Source organism: Myotis davidii, unplaced genomic scaffold (genome assembly GCF_000327345.1).
Source record: "Myotis davidii unplaced genomic scaffold, ASM32734v1 scaffold499, whole genome shotgun sequence".
NCBI lineage: Eukaryota > Metazoa > Chordata > Mammalia > Chiroptera > Vespertilionidae > Myotis > Myotis davidii.
The window spans coordinates 553924-577234 of NW_006290677.1; the positions used below are offsets into that span (position 1 = coordinate 553924).

The 23311-nt window shown below is 38.9% G+C and overlaps 1 protein-coding gene across 1 annotated transcript in view; it reads right to left on the reverse strand.

Moving 5' to 3' along the window:
- DLG2 (discs large homolog 2) overlaps window positions 1-23311 on the reverse strand; it is a 1585094-nt gene that overhangs the window by 25585 nt on the left and 1536198 nt on the right. Inside the window, exon 18 of the mRNA XM_006763751.2 lies at window positions 3080-3179. Coding sequence (XP_006763814.1) covers window positions 3080-3179 — 100 coding nt within the window. The remainder of the gene's footprint in view (window positions 1-3079; window positions 3180-23311) is intronic.

The following is a 23311-nucleotide window of genomic DNA, read 5'->3' on the forward strand; positions in this document are numbered from 1 at the left end:
GAGGGCTGGGGGCAGAACCAGTGATGGGGGGAAAAGAGGGTCCCCTGCCCAGGCCTGACACCTCTGCCCAGGGGCCTGGGCAAGGGGCCGATCCTGCGATTGGAGGGTGATGGGGGTCAATGCCTGAAGGGCTCCCATATGTGAGAGGGGACAGGCTGGGCTGAGGGACACTCCCCCCCCCCACACACCCAGTGCACGAATTTCGTGCACCGGCCCCCTAGTACATATATAAACACTGTGAAATGATTCCTATGATTGAGTTATTTAGCGCACCCAGGATGGGTTAGTTTGCGCATGAATCGAATAAAAATCAAAGTATGTGTTAAAGTCACGTGAATCATTTCTCTTTGAATTGATGTATGACCAGTACTGCATCGCTAATTTAGGTAGCGCACTAGGGAAAGCAGTGTGGATGAATCAGTTTCTATTACTGAAAAAAGCCAGGGCATATACCCAACAATGGTTTATCTGAATGCACACGATTATTTTAAGTACTTTGACTTGGGAAAAAGGGTTTGTTTTTTAACCAAGCTCACTTATCTCCTGCCTATTTCATTCTTTTTGTTTGTTTGCTTCTGACTTTTACTTCTTAAGTAACTCAGAGTGAAGCTACACTATCTATGGAGAAATTTAGGACCATGCAGTGTTTTATTTAACAATCTCTGCATCAAGACATTGTATAACAGAATTTTTGTAGGTAAAAGGAAATTAAAAATGTGTTCCAGCAAAAGTCCAAATTATGGCTAACAAAAGCATTAATTGGTGAATGATGCTACTGAAATCTGTTCAGTTTTTTAGAGTAAGAAAACATTTGCACTTTCTAGATTTAAAAGGGCATCACTCATATTTTTGACACTATAGCAACTACTTATTAGTGATGTTCATTTATTAGCAATGCATTGAAATGTTCCCCCCCACCCCCCCAATGGAAAATTTAGAAACTCTCTCTGGTGGTACTTGATGCTATCCAGATAATGTTAAAATTAATATTTGAATTGCAGCTGTTAATTCAAGAAAAATTTCATGACCTGTTCCCTATAGAGACTCAAAGATAAAGTTTTCATCTTTAAGGAGATCAGTAGTTTATTCTTGATCAGATTTTGTTTTCTGTATATGTAACTAAAAACAAAAAAACTCCAAAGTAACAATTTGAAGGATGAAGGGTATCATTAGGCAGGGTTATATAAACAGCTCTTGAAAACAAAGTTCAGCTCAATGTTATTTTGTTTTATACAAATGAAATGATCAGCTTCTAAAAATATTGCTTATAGCTATTAAATTAAAACAAAACAAACACAAATTGAACATGTGATACAGTTGCAAAAGACACAAAACTCTGTTCTTATTTCACTGGTGCCTACACAATGAAGTTAGTACTAAAGAAAGAAAAATCATAGCATAGTGTATTAATATACAAGATTATTTGTTATTGCTCAGTGCAATGAGACACAGATAAAGGCATTAATAACTAAATGATTTAAAGGTTTAATATATTTACTTTTCCACTATAAAATGAAGACCTCTTATGTAACACAGCTAAGCTAATACATCACTAATAGAATAACATATTAACACATGTCTAAAACTTTTATCATACAAACATTTCAAGCAGGACCACTGAAAGTCAGGGAAAAAAAGCAATCAACGTTAATAACAAAGAATTAGTCATGGAAGATCAAATAGCTTAATATTTACACTTTGAGAATGCATGTTCCTTTTGACTATAAAATAGCTCCTTTACTAATAGCCAAGTACAAGCCAATTATCAAATTTGGCAAGGTCTGGGTGAAAAGGCAGAAGAAAGGACATAAAGTACATTTCCGCCTTCCTGTTCTAGAACATTTAGCTTGCCCTTTCCCTCAACATGGCTCCTTGCTCTCTGGCAGAAATTAGGCTGCAGAGCAAGGGATGCCATCGTTGGCAGCAGGACCATGTTGGCCATATCACACGGTCAGAAAGGGAAGGTGTGAATCGCAACAGAAGTTACAGTGCCTGACGACACACTTGGCTTTTAAATGCTGACATGCAGAGCAAAACGGTTGAAAATTACTTTGTAGGAGCATTCACAGCTACGTAACAAATAAAACTCGTATCTTGTGCATGCTAGGAGTAGAAGGCCCTCAAGTAAAGGAACAAAAGCCAAACTCAAAAGGAAGGGAAAAGAAAAGGAAAGTTACAGTGACCATTCCTGGGAACTTACTCAGAGTCTTTGTTCCATAACCGTCGTCACCTAATCCGGGGATGTCCTGCATGGAAGTCCCCAGAGAGAGCAATGAGAGAGGAAGAACAGCCGCGGAAGAGGAAGGAAGAAGTCAGTGGAGTTGAAATGGATACTACCATGACAGACCGCGTTGCCTAAGCAATCTGGATCCCAATCTCTCTTATTTTGAAACAGCTTTCGCCCCAAACTCCCTGGGCTGAGACTCTAGAATTTGTAAAATAACTCAAAAGGTTTGAGCAGATGATTGTTACAAAAAAGAGAAAGATTCAGCGGATGACATTTTTGCCCATTGCCGACATTGCCACGAAAATATACCACTTAGAGCAATGATTCACTCCACCTTTCATGACCAATTCTTAGATTTCATATCCACCAATACAAGCTCACTGCTCAGCAGGAGTTAGTAGTCATTGGCAGTGAAAGAGTGAACAAATGCTCGTTATCAATATAGGGAATTTAATCACTTCCAATTAGCTAGCATTCCAAAAAATGCAAGTGGCAATGGAATATAATACTTCTGTCCAGAATAGAATTCATCTCAAGCCCTAGAGAGTTGCATGAGAGAAAAGGCAAACCAGACCCAGTCCTGGTCACAGATAAATGCTCTATGGAAGCCAAGTCCCAGCATCCTCAAGCCCCTCTCCAGTGCATCCTGCAAAGAAGAGCCACTCGAAGGGAAGGATCCAGACTGCAGCCAAACACTGGTCACAGCAGTAAGCCCTGACCTGCCTGCCTGCCTGCCGTGTTTGTTTGCCTGGGCATGTGGCGTGGGAGAGCCTACATCATGCGTGTTGCCGGTGAAGGATTTTTTTTTTTCTCTTGTGTTGCAGGTGACATTCTCTTTGAGAATCTACTTACGTTCAGGATCACTGGTTTCCTGCTCACTCTGCTCCTTGTTCTTGTAGAATGGGAATTTTCGTGAAAAGATGAAGCTCTTTTTACGCTTGTCATTGAATGACTGTGAAGGAGAAAAGGCATGGGGCAAAAACAGGGGACGTCTAATTGTTGTCACACTCATGCTGACAAAACAACTAGTTTGTAAAAGCAGAGAGAGCTGTAGTGACGCAAGGGGATAGTCGAAGGAGGTGCCAGCGGGTCCCTAGAGGCAGATTTCACTTTCAAGGAGTGTAAATTCTGAGTGATGACACCTTGGAAAAGTTGTATCCTAATGAAAAAACTGGTTGTAGCTGAATGATAATAGAGTATTGAATTGGAAGCTCTGTCTCTGTCCAGCTCTATGACTTGCCAATCCATGACCTTAGACTGAATCTCTCTGAACATCAGTATCTTCTTCATCAACATAATGCGGATAATGAGAGAAGCTCTTAAGTTGTGAGACTCATGTAAGGCAGTGGAAATGTAAAGTGCTAATCAAATGTTATCTTTATCATTATTATCATCGGGTAGAAAAGATTTTATTAGGATACTAGACACATAGATATCTAGGTGTCTTTTTAAATAACTTGTCTTTTTGAATTACTTTAACTTAGATTTAATTAAAATCACACAGAAAAGTATATAGACTTATGACATGATAATTATAGCTGCTTCACGCACAGATAAATAACTACAACATTTTCATTCATAAGTGATTTTAAAGATAATTAGCCCAAGCCTTCATTTGTAGACAGGGGGCCAGAGGCACAGAGAGGTGGAGTCTCTTGCCAATATCACAGAGCTAGCTGGTGACTCAGTCAACCAAAAGCTGTTAAAATTGTTGCTAAATAGGTATCAACTCGATATTCATGCAAGCAAGGGAGCTATCACAGCTACTTATCTATATTCTGATATGATAAAATATCATTGAAGAAAGACTGACTGTCCTTAAAAATGTAAACCACTCCAATAGCTTCAATGAGGCTGGATTAAAAATAATAATGTATACCTGTACTAGAACTTTTTTATTCAAGTGACTATCAGACGCTTGCCTAGAAGACTCCTTGAAGATTTTTCATTTATTCCAATCGTTGCTATTATGGAAAATGCTTTCTGGGCTCTTCTTTGGGAAATGTGCTCACAGTCATTTTATAACCACACAAGGCTTAGTAAGTTCACTTATCATTAAAAAAATGTTTTGCCAGCTTGACTGCCATCCTTACTTGACTGATTTGGCTCTCAGGGTCACTCTCCAAGGAACAAGACATATTACCATTTAGGTATTGCAGGGAATGTAATAGACTCCCAGGGTAATTCAACAAGGAGTATTCTAAATCAGTCTTCGCAATGGCAGCTGGTAGAGCCAGCAAGGCGACTGCTTGGAAGAAAAGCACTTGTTTATATGCATGTATTTGGGTCCACTGGTATGAATCAATTATGGGTCTTTACAGATTTGAAGCCTGAGAAAATGGTGTAAATAACTTATTTTACTTGTATATTCATGCACTTCTACATCAACATCCGTTTTGGTCGTCATGTTCATTTAGGAAACGTGAAAGTACTAAAATGTTGGTGCTGTCAGTTAGTGAGCCATTCATTACTTGTTCAGTTACTAGAAAATTTCACCAAAGTTGGGAGAGCTTAATTTTATGTATCACTAAGAAGGCTTGAAGAAAAACATTAAATCAGATATTTAGTAATTTCTGAAATAAAGGGACATATTTTATACTTAATATTCTAGAACCAGAAACATTCTCAGGGGACAAAAAGAAGTATCACTTCAGAATTTATTACTCTGTCGACAGCACTTAGGTTCAATATGGTTTTATCATAATTTGTAATTGAGAATTGGTGTCCAAAGACAAGGATGGGAACTAGCCTCCCCCCACCCCATTTTTTCCAACTAAAAAATGGTAAGTTCTTAAAGCAACATTAAATATTCTTGCATCACTCCAGTTTCATGCCACTTTTACATTTCAAGCATATTTAAACTTCAGTGACTGAAAATAAAAGAAAAAAAATCATGTAAGAATTAATGACATGTGACATTGCAAGATATGTTAGACATTTAACTTCAACAGTATGGATGACTTGTCATGCAAAAAAAAATTTTTACAAATTTTCATGCAAATACAAAACAATGCCAAGATGAGTAAAGCCTGGGGTTAAAATGTAGACACAGATGGACAATGAAGGAAGCCTTGAGAGACAATATGGGGCCACGTGCAAACCACATCATTTAAATTGTCTCACGGGGTCAAAGGAAAATGAACATGTGTCGCCTGTGATTAATTCTTTTATCTTTTCAAAGCAGGGGCTGTAATGTGTTAACATTTCCCAAGTATCAAAATGTTGTGCATCATAGTCATCTGATTGGGACATAATATTTAGCACCACACTTGTAAAAGAACAGAAAATACATAACAATTCCTCAAAAAGAAAATCATCTAGCATAGTCTTATCACCCAAAGCCATTTTGTGTTGGAGTTAAAGAAAAGTAATGGAATCATTGGAGGTTACATTTATGGACACAAAATCAAATCACAACTTCAGTTCACACAGGTTTAAACGTCACACATTTAAGGTCTTACTTATTTCAACATTTCAACTGTAAGAGGTTATATGTGGTTTATGATGTTCTACCACTATTTTTTATTAGACATGTTTAATGCCATTATATAAGATTTTTGTTGCTGTTAGATTTTCTTTAAATTTAGAAAAGGAAAATCTGTTATACCAGTGTTAGGTGAGAATAATAAATTAGCACTTTTACTAGTTACAGAACACATGGCTCTAAAGCAACTGAAGGCTGGTTTACAGCACTATCAATCATACCTGATCAAGGTAAATTTTTTTCTCTCTACATTACAGTATCTTAAATCCCCATCCATTGCTTTCATGGCAGGAAACTTTTCTCAATAGAGATTTTAAAAATACCAATCACATGTGGCAAGTTGGCATATCTAAGAATTCCATTTTGGAATTTGAGCGGAATTTTTGAGTTCTTATGAACAAAAGTAATAAAGCAACAGCTAGTGTTTATTGAGCAACAGTTATGTGCCAGGGTTGGTTGCAAAGCTCTACATGTGCTAACCTCCACACTAACTTTACGAGGTTGGCACTATCATTATTCTCATATTACAAAAGAAGAAACTGAAGTTTACAAATCTTCTGTTACTTGTCCAGAGTCACACAGTTGGTGAGCAGTGAAGTCAGGATCTGAATTTGCCAATATTTGTTGTTCTTATGAGAAAAATGAGGTTCTGTAACCAGAGCCTGTTTCAAGTTTATATTTAAAGTCATTTGTCTTTATACTTAAAAAGCTTTTGTCTTTCTTAAGTGATAACATAATCTGTCATTATTCCCACAGCTTCCTTGCTTGGCAATGCTTTTTAAAAAATCCATCAGATGCTATTGCTTCAATAATATCTTTGTGGTTTACCCTGCTACAATTTTTGAATACACATTTATGTTTTTCAGGGCTCTATCCTTTGTACTTATTCTTATAATAATGTAAAAAAATAAAAAAAGCATTTCAATGTAACAGGCTATGAACAGGATTGAAGGTAGGGAATTATGGGAGTGGGAAGTGACAAGTAATGGGTAGGGTGTTTACTTTAGGGGAGATAGAATGTTTTAAAATTAGATTGTAATGATAAGTGCATAACCCTACGAATATACTAAAAATAATGCATTGTGCACTTTAGGTGGGTAAATTGTATACTGTGTGAATTATGTCTCAATAAAGCCATTAAAAGAATCCCAAAACAACATGGAACCCCTCTGCCAAACTCTACACCACGTGATGAGAGGAAACAATCACAGCATGTTTTCAATTTTATTTGGTCTAAATATTTTTTTATCTTTAACTGAATGAGAGGAACCCCTCTCTCCCAACCCTTGCAATCAATCCGATACACATGCCTTGTTTATCTGATTCTGTTGTGTCTCTGTGAAATGAATACCTTTCATGTTGTGACAGACATTAGAACACCTGTACCAGGAGTCAGCATATTACATCACTGTCACTCAAGAAGAAATTTCTAAATTGTTAGGTCAAATGGCATAAAACTGCCCAGCCTGACCCCAAGATGTAATGGCATTCGGAAACTGGCTTAAGATAAAATGCACACTCACAAATAACAAAAGGAAACAACACCAAAAACTTCAAATTGCTACTTTTCCCACTCAAATCCCATGTTCTTAAGACATGTGAGTGACTTGACATACTTTAATCCTTCCCATCCAGAAAACTTTCTAACTCTGGGTAGTTTTCAGTTTTCTTCTACCTTAACCAAGAGATCCAATATAGCATCACCAAACAGTGGGAAAACTTCACACCATATGCCTCCTGATGGGAAGTACTGAGAAATAATATTACTTACGTAGTATTCCTACCAAAACTGCATTACTTGCAGCTAACCATGAAGAAATAATCAGGCAAATTAATATTAAGAGACCACTCTTAAAATATCACTATGTCATGAGAAATATAAAAAGCTAAAGAATCATTATAGATTAAAGGAGGTTAAGGACATAGGGGAAAAAGGGAATGCAATGTGTGGTTCTTGACTGAATTCTGGATCAGAACAAAAAATTCATAATTTCTAAAACTTTCTTTCATAATAAATTAGGATGTATATATATCTCCCCTCATATATAGGATGTCCTCCGAAAATGTATACACACTTTAACAGTTGATAGTTCAATTTTGAAAATAAAATGTATTTTTAATAAACACTGCCTTTATAATTATTTAAAGTGTGTGTATACATTTTTTGGACACCATATATATATTCTTACACAGAATGACAAAACAAGGTAATTGTTAAATTTGAGTAACAGGTACAAGAAGTTCAGAATTCTATTCTTTCTATATTTTTACATGTTTGAATGTTTTCATAATAATGAACTGTGATTCATAGCCCACACACTAAAATTATCTAGAGATAGACTGCAGACCTAAGTATAAAAGCTCAAACTATAAAATTTCTAGAAGAAAACATAAGACTATATTTATAATCTGAGGTCGGCAAAGATTACTTGGATAGAGCATAAAAGCACAGATAATAAGTTTAAAAAGTGGTAAATTGGATTTAATTAAAATAGAAAACTTTTGCTTTTCAAAAAGGTCATTAAGAAAATGAAAAGGCAAGTCACAAATGAGAAACAATATTTACAATACATATAAGTGACAAAAGATTTTTATTCAGAGTATTTAAAAACCCTTATAATTGAACAAAAAGAGACATCCAATAAAAATGGGCAAAAAACTTAAATACAACATATGACATGTATATGGCCAATAAACATAAAAACATCAGAGAAGTGCAAATTAAATCCAATGCATGATACCACTTCATATCTACTGGAGTGGATAAAATGAAAAAGACTGACAATATCAGGTGTTGGTAAGGATGTGAAGCAATTGCAACTCTTATATAAACTCTTGGTGGGAATGCAAAATGGCCAGTTTGAAAAAATAGTTTAGCAATTTCTTATAAAGTTAAGCCTAAATATATTTCTAGCTTCCAGTATTCTCCTAAATGTATATCTACTATATCTCTACTTGGGGGGTGGTGGTTATAGAAACCTTTTCCCCTTTGTCCATCTTGTGGACACTGAGGCATCTTTAAGGTTCTGCTCTGGTGTTCTACGTAAGGCTGTCACAGTGAGTAACACTCATTTTTACATATTTCTTTCCCACCAAATGTTGATCTCAGAGCAGGTACCACATCACTTTCATTTCTGTATCGTCAAGATCAGAGCATGGTAGATACTCAATAATTATTCACCAAATAAATGTATGAACCAAAGCGAGGACTGATGAATTCCGTTGGAAATATTGGGAGAAACTTGGGGGGGAAAAAAGAGAGAAAGGAAGGAGGGTTAGGAGGAATAACAAACACCCGTAGAAAATGGGGAGGAATAATGGAAGAATAAGAACCGTAGCCAAATGAGTAATATTTTTAAATTGCATTTCTCCGTAGTTTTTATCTTTCAGAAATTGTTTTTCTTAGGAATTTTATCTCATAATTCTATGCTCACTGATCTGATTTAGTTGCCATTTATTATTAGTAATAAAAATGTTGCACTCAGCTATTTGCTGTATGTATGTTTGCACAGTACATATCACATTTGCAGCTCTCTGGTCCCTATCTGAATAGAAAAAATGAAAAGATTTTAATGGTATTCATAACTTTGAAGAAATCTACCATTTAATTTTCCTTTTCTAACTCTTTCCTCCTCTAACTAATGTTTACTTCTTAACTAAAAAGATTCGTTTGGGCCCTAGCCAGTTTGGCTCAGTGGACAGAGCGTTGGCCTGCGGACCAACGGTCCAGGTTCGATTCCAGTCAAGGGCACGTATCTTGGTTTCAGGCTTCTCCCCTGCCCTGGGCCCTGGTCAGGGCTTGTGTAGGAGGCAACCAATTGATGTGTTTCTCTCACATTGATATTTCTCTCTGTCTTTCCCTCTCTCTTCCACTCTCCCTAAAAATCAATGGAAAAATACCTGTGGGTGAGGATTAACAACAACAAAAAAAGATTAGTTTGTTAAAAATACTTTCCCTATATTTTTAGAGAAAAAGTGTTTTTTCTACTAACAAATGAAGCATGCCTTTTTTAGAGAAAATTTGTAAGAAATAGAAGAAATTATTGAGAAACAAATGACCTTCAGTAATATTATTTTTTGTGTTTAAAAAAATTTATTGTTTAAACCTTGTTGTATTATATAATTTAAGGAATTTAAAATTCTGAGTTGTTTTTATTTACTATTAAAACATGTAGCAAAGTATCATGGGAAAGGGCTTTGGAATTGAGCTGTATAACCTTAAGAATGTTGTTTAATCTCTGAGCCTAAGTTGTATTTAAATGTGATAATGTATTAAAAGCTGGTATCATAGTGCCTGTCACTTAGTAAAGCTTAATAAAAAGGAGTCAATTATTTTAATGGTAACAGAGTATTTTCCCACATCATAAGAGAGTCTTTGGAAGCATCAGCTTTAACAAATGCATAACAATGAAATGAAATGAACAATTATTAATAAACACTATTTTGGAAAATCCCCAAATATGTGAAAATTAAAAACATAACAAAATACCACTTTCAAAATTAACCAAAGGATCAAAAAAGAAATTGTAAGGGAAATAGTAAATATTTTTAGATGAATGAGAATAAAGACAAAAGATACCAAAATTTATGGGAAACAGCTAAGGCAGTAGTTAGAGGGAAATTTATAGGTGTAAAATGCCTATATAAAAAAAGATGTCAAATCAATAATCTAACCTTCTACCTGAAGACACTGGGAAAAGCAGACCGAACTAAAACTAAAGCAAGCAGTAAAAGACAATAATAAAGATTAGATCAGAAATTAATAAACTGGAGAAGAGAAAAACAGAAAAATCAACAAAACCAAAAGTTGGTTCTTTGCAAAGATTATTAAAATTGGTAAACAATTAGCTAGATTAAGAGAAAAAAAGGAAAGTTGTTACAATATTAGGGATAAAAGAGGAGATATTTTTACTGATTTTATAGAAACAAAAGAATTATAAGGGGATACTATGAACCTTATAATTTATTGAATATCAATAAATTAGATATTTTAGATGAAATGGATAAGTTCCTAGAAAAAGATACAAACTACCAAAACTGACTCAAGAAGAAATAGAACTCTGGGTAGACCTATAACAAATAAAGAGATTAAATTAGTAATTTAAATAATTATTCACAAAGAGAAGCCCAGGTGACTTTACTAAACATTTAAAAAAGAATACAAATTCTTTACAAACTCATCTGAAACATAGAAAAGGGAAGATTTCCTAACTTATTCTATGAGGCCACCATTACCAGATACCAAAACTAATAAATACACCACAAGATTACAAACCAATATATCTTATAAATAGAACAACTTACTCAAGTGGATTTACCACAGTTAACTTAAATATTCCTATATGCTGTACACTTCTGTAGTTCTCCATTTTTAATTACTCTATGTTTTAATGATTATAACATTGTTTTGCATTTCAAATACATTCCTTAGGATAGATTTGTAGAATTTGAATTAGAGTTAAGAATTGTGGATAGTTAAAAAATTTTGATACATTGCCAAATTGTTTTCAAAATGATCTGTACTAATTGATATTTCCACCAACAGCCATTTATTCTTAATTTATAATTGGTCTCCAGGATGTGTCCTGACTGCTTTTTTTCCCCTTCTGACATCCCCTACACTTTCCTAATTACTGCATAGAATGTAAGACTTCTATGAGAAAAGCATTATTTAAAGCAGCAGTGGGGAACGTCCAGCCTGCGGGCTGTCTAAGGCCCTTGAAGTCATTTGGTTTGGCCCTGCCAAGGCAGTAGGTGTGAGTTAATTAAATGTTTGATGAAATATAGCAGGCTAATTTTTAAGTTGGTAATTCTGTATGGCCCAAGAATGATGTTATAAATATTTAAATAGCTCTTGGCAGAAAAGGTTCCCCACCCCTGATGAAGTCTGTTAGCCAAGAGCAAGATTTATTTAATCAGGTTAATCAAAATACATCCTACAGCTGGAAGACTAAGTTCTGGTTTTTCACTATCAAATTCTCTGCTTGAAGTCTTTTCCAAGAGAGATTATTTGTCACACAAGCATAATCTTACATAACCTTTATATGAAAACTGAAGGTATAAGACATTTAAAAATTTACGAGGGGGAGAACCAAGATGGTGCGTTAGGTAACCACCTGTACTTGCTGCCTCCCACAGCCACATCAAAATTACAACTAAAATACAGAACAACTGTCATTCAGAACTGCCTGAAAGCTGGCTGAATGGAAGTCCTAGAAACACTGAGTCCTAACACTGAGACTGTTAGGAGGGATGGAGGCCTGTAATGGGCTGGCCCAGCATCCACGTGTGCTGTTTTTTTGAATTGGGAGAGAGATGTCTCTGTGGAGACTACCTAAGAGGAGCTAGGGGTCCAAGCCCCCCGCCAGCCCCCCAGCCCAGGGTTCTAGAGCTGGGAAGAGGAGTCTCCACAACTACTGGCTATAAAAACCAGCGGGGATTGTTGCTAAGGGACACTGAGGCTGCCAGAGACTAAGGTGTTTCGTTTAAAGGGCTGGACATGAACTTACTTGGACTCCATTCCTCTGAGCTCCAGCACCTGACGCAGCTCTGGGAGACCCAAACACATATGTGGAGGAACTGGACTGTCTGGCATCATCGAGACAGGAACTCAGGGGTGGCTTTCTCCCAAACTGGGATGCTTGCAAGGGTCATTGTTCCTGTGCTGGGACCTGCCCTGCCCCAGGGCTGACTGGCAGCCATATCAGTGTGGCCCATACTGTTTGCTCCACCCTGGTGATTCCTTGAGACCCCAACCCATCCACTTTGCAGTTCCTCCCAAGCTGTTTGTAGCAGCTTTTCCATATGAATGGCCCAGGCTTCAGACTTTACTAAAACCTCTCAAACAAGCTGAAGCTGGTACCTCGTGCTCCAAACCTATCAATAAAAGGCCTGAGACCTAGCACTAGCCCCAACCTGCCTTGCTTCGCAGCTGGGCCTCACCTCCTGCACAGCAGGTCTCCCACTATAGTCGCAGCTGGTCCTCACAGCCAATTGGCCTGGAGGTTAATTCCTGCCAGAGAGGCCAACAGCATTCAAGACTCAACTACAAGACTGTGCACAGAGCACACACAGGGGCCCACCTACAGTGCCCAGCTCAGGTGACTGGGGAGGCTGAGCCACTGAGCCCTACAGGACACATACTACACAATTCCAAGAGACATAACAGCTCTATCTAATACATAGAAACAAACACAAGGAAACAGCCAAAATGCGGAGACAAATAGACATGTCACAAATGAAAGAAATGGAACCAAGCAAACTACTGGATACAGAGTTCAAAATCTGCTTATAAAGTTACTTAAGGGACTTAGTGATACTTTCAAGGATCTTAGTGAGAATGTCAAAGGCATGAAAAGGACCTGTCAGAAATTAAGCATACACTACTGAAATAAAGAACAATTTACAGGCATTCAACAGAAGAGTTGAGGATTCTGAGAATCAAATAAATGATTTGGAATATGAGGAAGCAAAAACAAACAAACAAAACACACCCCATCAAGAGCAAAAAGAAAAAAGAATTAAAAAAAATATAAAGATAGTGTAAGGAGACACTATCTTCCCCTATCTGGTGAAAGAAATAGACTTACAAGTCCAGGAAGCACAGAGTCCCAAACCAGAGGAACACAAAGAGCTCATACCCAGACACATAATTAAAATGCCAAGGGTTAAAGACAAAGAAAGAATCTTAAAAGGAGCAAGAGAAAAGAAATGAGTTACCTACAAGGGAGCGCCCATATGACTGTCAGCTGATTTCTCAGATAAAAATATGAACAATAAATGGCAACAAATACATATCTATCAACAATTGAATCAAAATCAAAATAAATGAACAAGAAATCTAATGAACAAAATAAACTGGTGAATAAGACAATCAGAGGCATGGAAGCATTGAACAGATTGATGAATCTCAGAGGGAAGGGGGATAGGGAGTAGGAAGAGATTAATCAAAGATCTTACCTATTCACACAGACAGTAGGGTGGTGGGGCAAGAATTGAGTGAAGGGGTGTAGTGGGGGAAGAAGGGACATCTGTAATACTCTAATAACAATAAAGATTTAAAAAATTATGAGAATGATGTATTTAAATTCAGGGCATTATATTCACAGACAGAGAAACATTGTGTCATTGTCAAGCTGTCACTCCTGAGTAGCTCAGAGGTATTGTGCCAGCATTACTCTAATCAATGGAAAAAGAAGACTTTGATTTTACCCATCATCTATTACTGTTCATTTGTATTCTCCAAATGGCCTGAAGATTTTGTCAAACTTGCTCCTGATTTTTCTAATGAGATTGGGGGAGGGAGAATGCTATCATTTTGGAGAGAGGGCTTTGGCAGGCTACAATTAGTACGCATCTATTTGTTAAGATTCAAAGTATTCCAGCATGGGTATATGGACATGACCTCAAATTGGGAGAATGAAAGTATCAGAGAATCTGTTGCAGTGAGTATTGTATGACACGTGTTTCTTCCGCAGTCCATCCTGCCTTGCAAACTTGAAAATTTATGATGCCACTGGAAAAAAAATTGAAATGGTTTTCTTCAAGTTTATTGTACCTTCATGCTGCTGTGAGCTGTCAGGGTGGGGTGTTACACCCTTATTAATTACTAAACAAATTTATAATTTGTCATTGACCCTTTATTAATATACTTATTTATGGAATGCCTACTATGTCCTTTTATGTGCCAAGCCCTCTGCTGAGCCCTTAGCACTTTGGTCTTCATTCAAATAGATATTGTATTTGATATTAGTGCTGGTAATGCATTCTAACAATGTGTCATTTTCTCTGTGCAGCATTTTGTGAAGTAGACTCTATAGAAAATTGCCAGGCTATGTGATTCCAATTATTGCTTCATAATTCTAGAATTGTCTAGCAGTTCATCATTAAGCCACAAAATACTATAGCTTATACAACAACCCATAGAATAAAAAAAGCAATGATAACAAAAAAGCAAAAGTCCAAAAATCATCTTCCCTACCTTCCTCATTTTCAAGGTATGCTCATCATTGGGACATGTTAGAAATTGCATGAGGGGGTGGGATGGGTGAAGGTGGAAGAGGGTATATGGGGAATAAATGGTGATGGAAAAAAAATAATAAAATAAAGGGAAAAAATTCCCATGATCCCCAATGTGGAGCCTGCTGTAGGCAGCCAATCAATGATTCTCTCTCATCATTGATGTTCCTATGTCTCTCTCCTTCTCCCTTCCTCTCTGAAATCAATAAAAATATATTTTTTAAAATATAAAAGGAAAGGAAAAGATGCACAGCAAGTGTAGCTCAGTGGTTAAGCATCAACCTATGACTCAGGAGATCACAATTCAATTCCCGGGCATGTGCCCTGACTGGGAATTGAACTGTGACCTCCTGGTTCATAGGTCGACACTCAACCACTGATCCACACTGTCCGGGCCTTTCCTTTTAATTGTAATTTTCTACAATTCACAGGTTCTTGTCAATGCCTAAGGGCAAGATGTGGCTGTCAGCATACAACTGGCACAGTAGGGACACCAGCAGGAAAAGCTCTGGGCCTCACAGACAGGAGTCCAACCAGCTTATAGGTGTCGGGCAAGAGGAATGCCTCTCAGGAGCCAGAAGAGTCATCGAAGGTCCACAGGCGGCTAAGTATCAGATGAGGAGAATGGAGAGCGGGGGCTCCAGTGTGACATGGGCAAGCACCTCACATCTGCCTGTTTCTCCGTCTGTAATACAAGGTGCTTAGACCAGCTGACCGCTGAGGTTTCTTTTATTTCTGTCATCTCAAATTCTGAAATCTCTTTCAAGGTCGGTTTTTAAAAACGCCCCTCCTTTCTATTCTAGCACTCTCTAAATGCATTGATAATCGAGAGGGTTCTTTTATATCTATGATTTTTTTCCCTCCAAAATCCGGAGTTTGACAAAATAGTTGATACTATCCAAACCTTAATGAAATCCCATCTTAGTGATCTTTAATGAACCTTAATTGAATATCCACTAGGTTAGGCTTCTTTGACTACTCGAGTCCTCTCCCACCTCATCCCTCACAGTTATCCAAGTTTGAGATTTAAAATTTCCTCATTGCCTTATTGATGTGAGCTGTTTTAGTTTGTTTGTTGCATCTTCAGCCTACCTCTGTACCAGCCTCTTGTCTTACAATTTTCTATTGCACGTCCCATAGTGGCCTAGAGCCGTGGTCGGCAAACTGGGGCTCTTTGGTCCCTTGAGTGTGGCTCTTCCTAAGCCTTAGGAGTACCCTAATTAAGTTAATAACAATTTACCTCCCTATATAGTTTAAGTTTAAAAAATTTGGCTCTCAAAAGAAATTTTAATCGTTGTACTGTTGATATGTGGCTCTGTTGACTAATGAGTTTGCCGACCACTGGCCTAGAGCAATGCAGGGGGCAAAATGGATAACACATACTTGGTAATCATAATGGCATTTTTTTTAAACACCAACATTTGTTAAATGTTTACCTATGTGGCAGGTGCTTTTTAAAATGATTTACATGGATTAACCATAAGTGCTTTGCACATACCATCATCTCCTATTCGGTGGATTCAAACTGTGTCCACATTTTACACATTAGAAACTGAGGTATAGAGAGTTCGAATCACTTGCTCAGGGTTTACACAGCAGCTAGTCATGAGCCAAGTTTCACACCCAAGCAGTTGCCTCCAGAGTTGAGCTCCTAACCACTATGCAACACTGCCTTTTCTGTGATTGCTTGCAAAGACTTCAAAAGTATGCATACCCCTCTGCTTTCAGCATATAGCCACAGTAACCCCGGCCAAGCATTTCTCCAGGCAAATTACTTTCTGTGGAATTTTACACTTTTTTTTTTTCTGAAACATGATCTCTATTGCTTTATTCTTTTCAAATAATTCAAACAACAAGATTTCTGTGACAGGTCCCCTAGGGGCTAGAAGATTAAATGCTTTCCACTATTATGGAGTAATATGCTTATCTGCAGGAAGCCTGTCACTCCTCAATTTCATTTCTTCATTCCCAGCAATGTCAGTTCTTTTGCAACTTTCCCAAGGTAATCCCTCTCCTTTTTCGTAATCCTCAGGCCAGTCTTCACTGGCTGGTCCTACATATCTCCCCTGAAGGTGAGGCGACCCCCATGAGGCCAGTAGGGAAGCTATAAACTGATTAAACTGATTAACCTGTTCGAGGAAAAGACACTCACTCAAATCCAGACATGGATTTACACCAATGGAAAGTAACAGAATGCTCAACATTCCCCTGTTTCCACTGCTGTCTCTCCAAGCACTTTATTTTATTATTTTTAATATATTTTATTGATATTTTACAGGGAAGGGAGAGGGAGAGAGATAGAAACATCAATGATGAGAATCATTGATCGGCTGCCTCCTACATGCCCCCTAATGGGGACTAAGCCTGAAACCTGGGCATGTGTGTCGACCCATGGGTTGATGTTCAAGGAGCCATACTGGCTGAGCTGTTTTAGGAAGTGTTTAGTTCCAAGTTCATAGGTGAACCCTCAAACACTGAGTAACCTCACGCCTGGGCTCCGAGCACTTCTGGAGCTACATGCCTCTTCTGGGACTTCTCCTGACAGAAGCCTTTTCTAACTATGCCAGGCCCCTCTACCGCAAGCACTTAAAAAAAAAACAACCACACTTTTTTTTTTAAATTGATTTCAGAGAGAAACATTGATTGTCTGCCTCCTGCATGCCCCCTACTGGGAATCGAGCCTGTAATCCAGGCATGTGCCCCGACTGGGAATCGAACAGTGAGTTCCAAGTTCATAGGTGAACCCTCAAACACTGAACAACCTCATGCCTGGGCTCCGAGCACTTCTGGAGCTACATGCCTCTTCTGGGACTTCTCCTGACAGAAGCCTTTTCTAACTATGCCAGGCCCCTCTACCCGAGGTAGTTATGTCCATTTATTCATGCACCAAATATATACTGAGCTTATGCATGACCCAAGTGCTGTGCTGGGAGCTGGAGCTACAATAAACTCGAAAGGACCTCACAACTCAGTAACAGAAAGAGAGATTCCTAATTTACTAGAACAATGTGACAGAGTGTGCGAGGAAGGCAGAGTCAGTGCTGCTGTGCAGGGGTGCAAGAGGTGAAATGCAAACAAACAGTAAAGGCTAGATCATCATACAAGTGAAACAAGGGGACTGAAAGGGAGGTTATTCCACCAGCAAAAGGAGTTAGGCAGAAATCTTGACTATTTTCTGATAACTCAGCGTCTTTTCTCCAATTAGAACGTAAACTCATATTTATTGAGCTGCTTCTCTGTGCTGTTGTCAATATACATCTTATTAAATATTCTGTACTAATTATGCCATTGGATCCTCCTCACAATTCCATCTCTCTCACACACACACACACACACACACACACACACACACACACACACACACACACACACACTCAGACACCTCTGTCTATATTAACATACATATACAAATAAGGAAACTGAGGCTGAGAGAGGTAACATCATTTCCCAGCTGGCAAATGGCAGAAACAGATTCAAACTCAGTTCTCAGACTCCACAGCCCACATTTCACCCTTTTTGTTTGTCTGCACTTTTCCGGGGCTGAGTAGAGAGCAGTTGCCTAAGCATGTTGTCTGAGGAGAGAATTGGTTGATAGATAGTGGTCCCAGGCAGGTACCTGTGCTATGTCCTATTGCAGGCAGGAAGGGAGGGACCACTGACTTCATTTCACAATCTGGTTTTATTCCAATGAAGGCAGGCGCTGGTGCAGGGCGAAGCCAGCATCACTGTACTCCCAGGTATTTGTGAAGTGAGGAGTGTGCACAGGGAAGAGATAAGAGCCCAGGCCTGGGCTCAGACAGGCCCAGGCAGGCACACCGCTTCTCTGCTACACGTGTTTTCTTTCTGAGAGTCTTCCTTGCTAATACGTTTGATCACTGGCTGTGTGGAGTTAATTATGTAACCTTTTCTAGAATTTATTTCCTTATCCCCTTGGGCCCCAGCCAGTCAGTTCCATGTATCAGTGTTTCTGGTTCCACTGTTCGTCAGTTTATTTTGTCCATTCCACACGCTGTATAAGAGAGGTCACATGGTATTTGCCTTTCTCTGACTTATTTCACTCAGCATACTGCCCTCGAGGTCCATTTGTTGCAAATGGTAAGATTCATTCCTTTTTTATGACTGAATAATGTTTCATTGTTCCATATATTCCATTCCATACACACACACACACACACACACACACACACAGTATATATCTATATATATCCATAATAATTAGTTTTATCCATTCATCCATTGATGGATACTTAGGTTGTTTTCATATCTTGGCTATTGTAAATTGTGCTGCCATAAACATGGGCCACATATATCTTTTTGAGCCAATGACTTGTTTTCTTTGAATAAATACCTAGAAGTGGGATTGCTGGGTCATAAAGTAGTCCTATTTTTAATTTTCTGAGGCACTGCCATACTGTTTTCACAGTGGCTGCGCCAATATACAATCCCACCAACAGAGCACAAGGGTTACCTTTTCCCCACATCCTCACCAACACTTGTCATTTTCTGTCTTTTGATAACCATTCTAACAGGTTTGAGGTGACGTCTCATTGTGGTTTTGATTTGCATCATCATCACTACCGCTGGTAATACATCATCATCATTATCCCTGGTAAGGCATGCTTTGCTTCTGGGACTTACTGTCTAGTGGAGGACAACAGGCAAATATCCAGGCTATACATGCTATGGAAACTCAGAGGAGAGACTCCTGTCTATATGAGCTTAGGAAAGTTACTCTCCCTCTCTGTGCATCAGCTTTCTCTTCTGTCAACCAGGGAGATAAATGAGATGACTTTGGGGGTCCTTTATGCCATGAAAACCTTTCCAGTGCCTCCCTCTGGTTGTACTCCCCCCCCCCGCCCCCAGCTATGAGGAGAGGTACTTAGCCTCACTCTCTTGGACGATGATTCACTTTCGTGACCTGACAGTTTGAGCTTTGTCTCCCACTGTCCAATGTCAACTCCATACCTAGAGCACAAGAGGTCACCTGCAGTATTTGGAGTAATTGAGGGCAAACCAGTAAGTACAATAATAAGTAGTACTCTTTTTAAAGTTGTGCCTGATTGAATAATTCTCACCTCATGCTTGAATGGAAGGAGGGATTACTTACAAATGGAGGCAAATCCATTACAGGGAGACTGCTGGACCTTCAGCCAATAGCCTCATTTGCGTAGGATGAGTCACAGGAATTAGGACTCTCACTGGGAGTTCGGTCATGTGGCAGGTGAGTGGAGAGGTGGTTTCTGCCTTGAGCACTTTGGTCTAGTCCACACTGTGCCTTCCATCTACACATTTCCTCCAAGGAGCATTTCATATGCTCTACACTAGTGGGCTGTGTTTTCAAAGACAAGCAGAGCCCATACGAGGAGTAGATCACAGTTCTAGAGAGAATGTGAGCCGCCCAAGGATGTCTCAGTGGTTCATTTTTAGGGGAGAGAAAAATCAAACGCTATTTGCTAAACTTCAAATAGTAGCTGATACAAGTGCAGATTTTCACTTGGCTAGGATTTGAATTCCTGTAAGATTTTAGAGTGCAGAGATAAAAACCGTGAAAACACATCCACACACCTCAAGGAAATGGAAACAATTTCAAAACCCCCAACACTTCCTTTTAAGTATAATCTCTGTCTTTTCTCCTCCCTCCCTTCTGCACATTTATACACTTTTCCTGTTCATGTTCCTGTCACAGCCCAGCAGGTTTATTGTTGTTTCTGTACAAGACACCAGGGATCACTGCAGTGAGGCTGTCACTGTTACTTCAACTGTCATTTTAAAGCTATAGAAAATGAACCTAGCTGGTTTGGCTCAGTGGATAGAGTTTCAGCCCATAGACTGAAGGATCCCAGGTTCAATTCATCAATGTTTCTCTCTCTCTCTCCCTCTCTCTCTCTCTCTCTCTCTCTCTCTCTCTCTCTCTCTCTCTCTCTCTCCCCTCCTTTCCACTCTAAAAAATCAATAGAAAAAATATCCTCGGGTGAGGATTAACAAAACAACAACCACCACAACAAAACGATAGAAAATGCTTCGTGTGTCTGAGGAAGAATCCCCCACCCCAGCATCCACCAGGAACTTTGCAATCACCCTTGGTCCCTTACTTGTGCATTTATGTCACCTTTTCTCCATCCCTCCTGCACTGTCCTTGTTCAATGGGAGGGAATTTTTCACTTTGTTTTGGCATAGAATTCACTGTAGAATCCATGTGACAACTGCAGTCCACTTGTGAGAAAATGCACTAGAATCACTTAGCACAGTGTCTAGGAAATAGCATCTAATAAACCATGTACTGCTCTTTACCCATTCCCAACCCTCATTTAGGTACTAGAAGATAGTACATTTGACAACAATATCCATTACTGGAAGATTCCAAAGGAATGGGGTACTAATATGTCCATCATAGGCTATTGTAGTGCTAAAAGCAACCAGGCCGGTAAGGGCTTAGCCATGCTAACTGCTCAATAAATTATTATTTTTATTCCACTAACATTTATTGTCTTTACCAAATATTTTACTCAGTGGCTCCAAAGACAAAGTGTCATTTAAAAACTGAAAATTAATAGGGTGGTGAAGGCCTGGGGTGGGGGATGGGTGTGGGCTAGAAGGGGTCAATTGGGGGAAAAGGAGGCATATGTAATACTTTCAACCATTAAGATTTAATAAAAAATAAAATATAACTATAGTGAGGCTAGGAAAATGTCTATCAGGTAAAAAAAAAATTGAAAATTAGAAAGGGTAAAATTAGAGAAAGTCACCCTCTCTGAGAAGAGGAATTGCCAAAGCTCACTTCCTCCAGCTGGCCCTTGCTGAATGGTATGGGATGGGCTTCATCCCCGGTGTGTCCCCTCTGTATCCATGTAGCCATAATAAATATTGGGAGCACAAAGCCAGGAGCTCACAGTTGAAGAAAATCGTTACCACACTGTGTAACAACTGCTGCAATGGAAGCTTGTAAACAAGCTGTAAGGGCGCCAAAGAGGGAGCAAGGGCCGCTGGGAAAGCTGGAGAAAGTTCAGAGGCACCATTTTAGCTGAAAATTAAAGAACGAGTAGGAAGTTTTCAGGTGGAGAAATAGCAGAGCTTGATTCAGGGTAGAGGATAGGCCTTCTCAACAGGGGGCAAAAAGCCACTTCTTCCCGCCCCTCGCCCCCAGTGCAGTGGACAGATTATAGGACTGGGAATGGGGTTAGAGGAGTGATGGGAAAGACTGCTGGGGCAGCGCTGGTCTGCACTGTAAGGAACCCTCAGTTGCATATGGTACTACTGAGAGTCTATTTCTGTTCAAGGAACTGTCAAGCAATAAATGAGCAGTATAAATCATTCTACAGAAATGTAGTGCTCCAAAATTATTCTTTATCATTTAATCAGCACCGTCAAGTGTTTGGATTACAAACCCTGAAGGAGAATTTTGCAGTTGACAGAGAAGTCACAGAATTTACCCATCAAAGTTGTCTGCACTGCCATGGCAGGGAAGAGCCTGCTTATTATTAAGTGAGGGGAAAAAATAAAAGCTGGTTTCTTGGGTTTCTCAGCCCACAGATTAAAAATAGCAAATTCAGTTTGGCGGGGGCTGGACAGTGGCTGTGCTGCTGCCAGGCAGATATCTGTAGCCGGTGCCAATAGACTACAGCTGAGCCTTGCACAGTGAGGCAGGCAAGGAAAACCAAGCTTGGATTCAGCTACAGAGAAGAAGGCATCTGTAGTGTGATAACGGAGGTCCATCATTATCTATTCAACAGCTCCTAAGGGCTTTGTGCTCGGGGCTGGGTGAACGGTGGGGAGTGAGGGCTGGTCCGGATCATTGCAATGGTTTACGGTGGGTATAGCGCAGAGAACGGTGGTGAGAAAACTGAGTCTTTACCTAATATCCAGCGGGTACAACTCAAAAAAAGTTCCACAGAGCACATTAACTTTGTGACTTTGAATTTTGTGGCTGTAATATCTAAATACTAAATATATAGGGCATTTAATTTATAAAATTACTAGCTGTATAGATGATAAGGACTATAAGCATAAGGTTTTTGCACACAATTTTATCTTTACAGATATTTAGGGACTATCATCATAGAAAAGTTTAGTTAAGACTGGGGGAGACTGGAAGGGTTATTTTTTTTGAGAAGAGTCCTCACCTCATAAGGTTGTTGTGAGGATTTAATGAGAAAAATTCTTATAATCTGTTTAGCAAAGTGCCTGGCTTATGAATGTTTGTGATACTGCATCACATTTTAGACTTAACTGATCAAAGTCTAATCTCTTATTTACCAAATGTGAACTCTGATTATTCCAACGGTAAGCAGAGATACTCAGTCAGTTCTTGGGGATCAGCTGGGAAAACAGAGAGCTTCTTACCTTTAACACAGCACCCCTGAGTAGCAATCCTAAATTTGTGGCTTAAAAGAAATACTTTTATTGATTTCAGAGAGGCACAGAGAGGGAGAGAGTGATAGAAACATCAATGATGAGAGAATCGCCAATCAGGTGTCTCCTGCACACCCCACACTGGGGATCAAGCCTGCAACCTGGGCATGTACCCTGAATAGGAACTGAACCATGACCTCCTGGTTTATAGGCAGATGCTCAACCACTGAAAC